A 2,942-nucleotide genomic window follows, 5' to 3' on the forward strand; every position below is an offset into this window, starting at 1 on the left:
AAAGCTCATCCTTTTGGAAATGGAAACTGACATTGAGTTTATCACAACAAACACACGGTAATGCATTACTAAGAATTCCTTTTGATACCAAAAACAACAAACTGTTATCATAATCAATAACATCGTCTTTATACAGTATGAGTCTTTATTTATTTCTGTTCTTCCTTCTTTCTCTTAGTTCTAATAATTGAATCAATAGAACGTAATGCAAAAGATATTTATACTTTACTTTCAGCAACTAGTTTTTGTCCAATATTTATGAGCCCATTCTCCAAGGATTCCCAGGTTGCTCCTCCTTTCTTGTCAACATCTTCAACTCTGTTCAGCCATTTTACCAAACAAGATCTGAGGCGGTCATTAACAGTATCCTCGTCAGATCGTATGGTTCTTATTGTCACTTCATTGAGACCAATATCCAGACAAAGATCTTTCCATCGACTGGGATCAAATTTGCATTCCTTTAATTTTGAAACGATTTCAGCTAAATCTGAAATATCCAGTGGTTTACCTACATAAAGTATAACATTGTATATACATGTATTATATGAGGGACATAGATTCATTTTACTTCTTCTTAAACAGACTAAGTATCATCATATAATATCTATCATACATTTCATTGCATAACATACTGGCAGTGGTGGGCAATGGAACCTGTGGAGGTTTAACGTCTTCAGGATGCACATGCACATGGTTGGTTGGTTCACCTTCTTTTCCTTTCATTTGCAGGTATGATGGTAAGTATATCATAAGGACAACAGCTACAGCAGCAATGCAAAGAGGAACAATAACCCATCCACTGCACATGAAGGAGCATAAAGGACTGATATAATATAGTTAGACAAAGAGTTGATCATAATATATAGTCTTACCTTTGTTGCTTAGTTTCACTCGACAGTGGAGATCTAGTATCTAAGAATAAAAGTCATTAATATAGTAGCATTAGGAATGAGGTGATCCCTAATCATAATTATTATGGTACTATTGAACTGATAGGTTAGCAACTAATTCACTTAGCAAGTTAGCATAATTTTACTGACAAGTTTTCAAAGCAATAGTATATAGTATGAATACTAAGCTGAGTATTGCAAACTTTTGTGAGGCAGTGTGCTGTGATTTGTCTATTGATATTGTATGTCTCAATCATTGCATACAGTGATCATGATTGTTAATGTGAACCCTTCTAAACTGAAATTCACTTTTATCAAAATTTTTTTTACTGAAACTAATTAAACTAAAATCTAAATTTACTTATTAGAACTAAAGTCTAAGTTCACTCATTAGTCAGTTACAAAGTCAGTTACTTATTAAAGTTGCCAGTTATTTAGTGCAGCATACACATATAGAGCAGCATTGTCAGCTGCAGTAGCCTTTGAGTCTTTAGCAGCTTCTTTTTTACCATCACCCCAGTCACCAATACCCTTGATGACAATAGCTTCAACGACACATCCAGGGATATAATCAATAGCATTGATTATTCCAGCTCCTTCCATTTCTCCTGCTATAGCATCTTTTCTGGATTCTAACAATTTCTGTTTAACTTCAAGATTATCGATCAGACTGCCTGTAGATATAAGGACACCAGGAGGAAGAACTTTTATATTGTCTGGCATTTCAAAATTGGGATGAGGTCGGAATTTGTGTAAAATGGCTGGCTTTACTAGGTGATGAGCACCTCTCTGATACTCGTTATCTTCATTCTCTCCTTCGCGTTTATTTGTGAAATCACAGATCATGTCAGAAATCACAACATCACCTAACTTCTGCTTTCCTGGATACATTCCGAAGCAGACACCAACAGCAACAACGTATTTGATACTCGGAAACTTTTCTAACATTTTGAATGTTATTAAAGCAGCATGAATTGGACCCTGCCTGCTCTTAGCTGGTGCGGTCATCACAACAATAACTTTGCTTTTTCCATAATTCCCTATGTATATTCTCAGACCATCAATGTATGTTTCAATAACCTTTTCAGACGATTGTTTGAGATAATGCACGACTGGTTCTTCTTCACTTGTAGTGGCCGGCATAAGTAGGATTTCAATATCTTTAACAAGATCTTCATGAAAATCTTGCTTTTCAGGAACTTGTGGGCCTGAAAAGAAACTGCTTAACTTCTGTCCTTTTCAGATGCAAGCATCATGCATGTAGCTATTATGTGTTTGATTGAAGTTAGTTTGCAATTGCTTTAGCTAGTATCACAGCATCACTGAATTGTGTGTTGCATGTGTGTATTAAACTACTGTATTGTTAGTAATTTGTTACTTTTTGCATCATGTCCAGCGTCAGTTTCCTCAATACCAGCACTTGCTTTAGCTCCTCCATCTAAAGAGGACAACATAAAGAGGATCAGTTTAGTAGATCTTTATCAATACAAAGCACTTTATGTGTATAGTGTTATTATTAATGTGGGCATTATGAGTAGCAGCTGTGCTTGTTTGGAGGGACAGAGATAAGTTGATTATGGCCCTCAGCCCTCCCACATAATTGTGGTTTCTGCAACTACTACCTTAAAGAAGGCTTTTGATGCAATAGCTAATTAATTTTTAAACAAATTTCATGACAAAATCTGCTTACTACTTTAGCCTAAGTAGAGACCCATAGCTTAGATTGTTAACTAAAATTATGCAATAGTCGGTTACAGGCAGTCAATATTACCTTTGCTGCTTTTCTTTGTGGAGTCAATTTTTGGTCCTATATAGAGAAGAGTACAATTAAATTTGCTGGTTAGCTTTTCACTTACCCGTACTTTTAGCATTCTTTTCTCCTGATTTGCCGGTATCTCCTTCTTGTGCTAAATTTTCTAAAGATATAGAGTTTAGATTTGGAAATATTTGATAATATTAAAATGGTTCTGGTGCTGCATGCATCAGTATTCAAAGTAACAATGTTAATTACAGTACCTGCACTTTTGCCATTGCATGTGTATGCAAAAGATG

At 35.3% G+C, this 2,942-nt stretch overlaps 1 protein-coding gene across 1 annotated transcript; it reads right to left on the reverse strand.

Annotated features, from left to right (window-relative positions):
* Nucleotides 1–61: 61 nt before the first annotated feature.
* Nucleotides 62–925, reverse strand: LOC109589757 (uncharacterized). The gene is made up of 4 exons (XM_020005780.1): nt 873–925; nt 633–823; nt 230–508; nt 62–180 (listed from the first exon to the last, which is right to left on the reverse strand). Exons 2-4 carry the CDS (start codon nt 805–807, stop codon nt 146–148), a joined length of 489 nt encoding a protein of 162 aa, XP_019861339.1. The 5' UTR covers nt 808–823; nt 873–925; the 3' UTR covers nt 62–145.
* Nucleotides 926–2,942: the final 2,017 nt, after the last annotated feature.

Source organism: Amphimedon queenslandica, unplaced genomic scaffold (assembly GCF_000090795.2).
Source record: "Amphimedon queenslandica unplaced genomic scaffold, v1.1 AMPQUscaffold_10936, whole genome shotgun sequence".
Classification (NCBI taxonomy): domain Eukaryota; kingdom Metazoa; phylum Porifera; class Demospongiae; order Haplosclerida; family Niphatidae; genus Amphimedon; species Amphimedon queenslandica.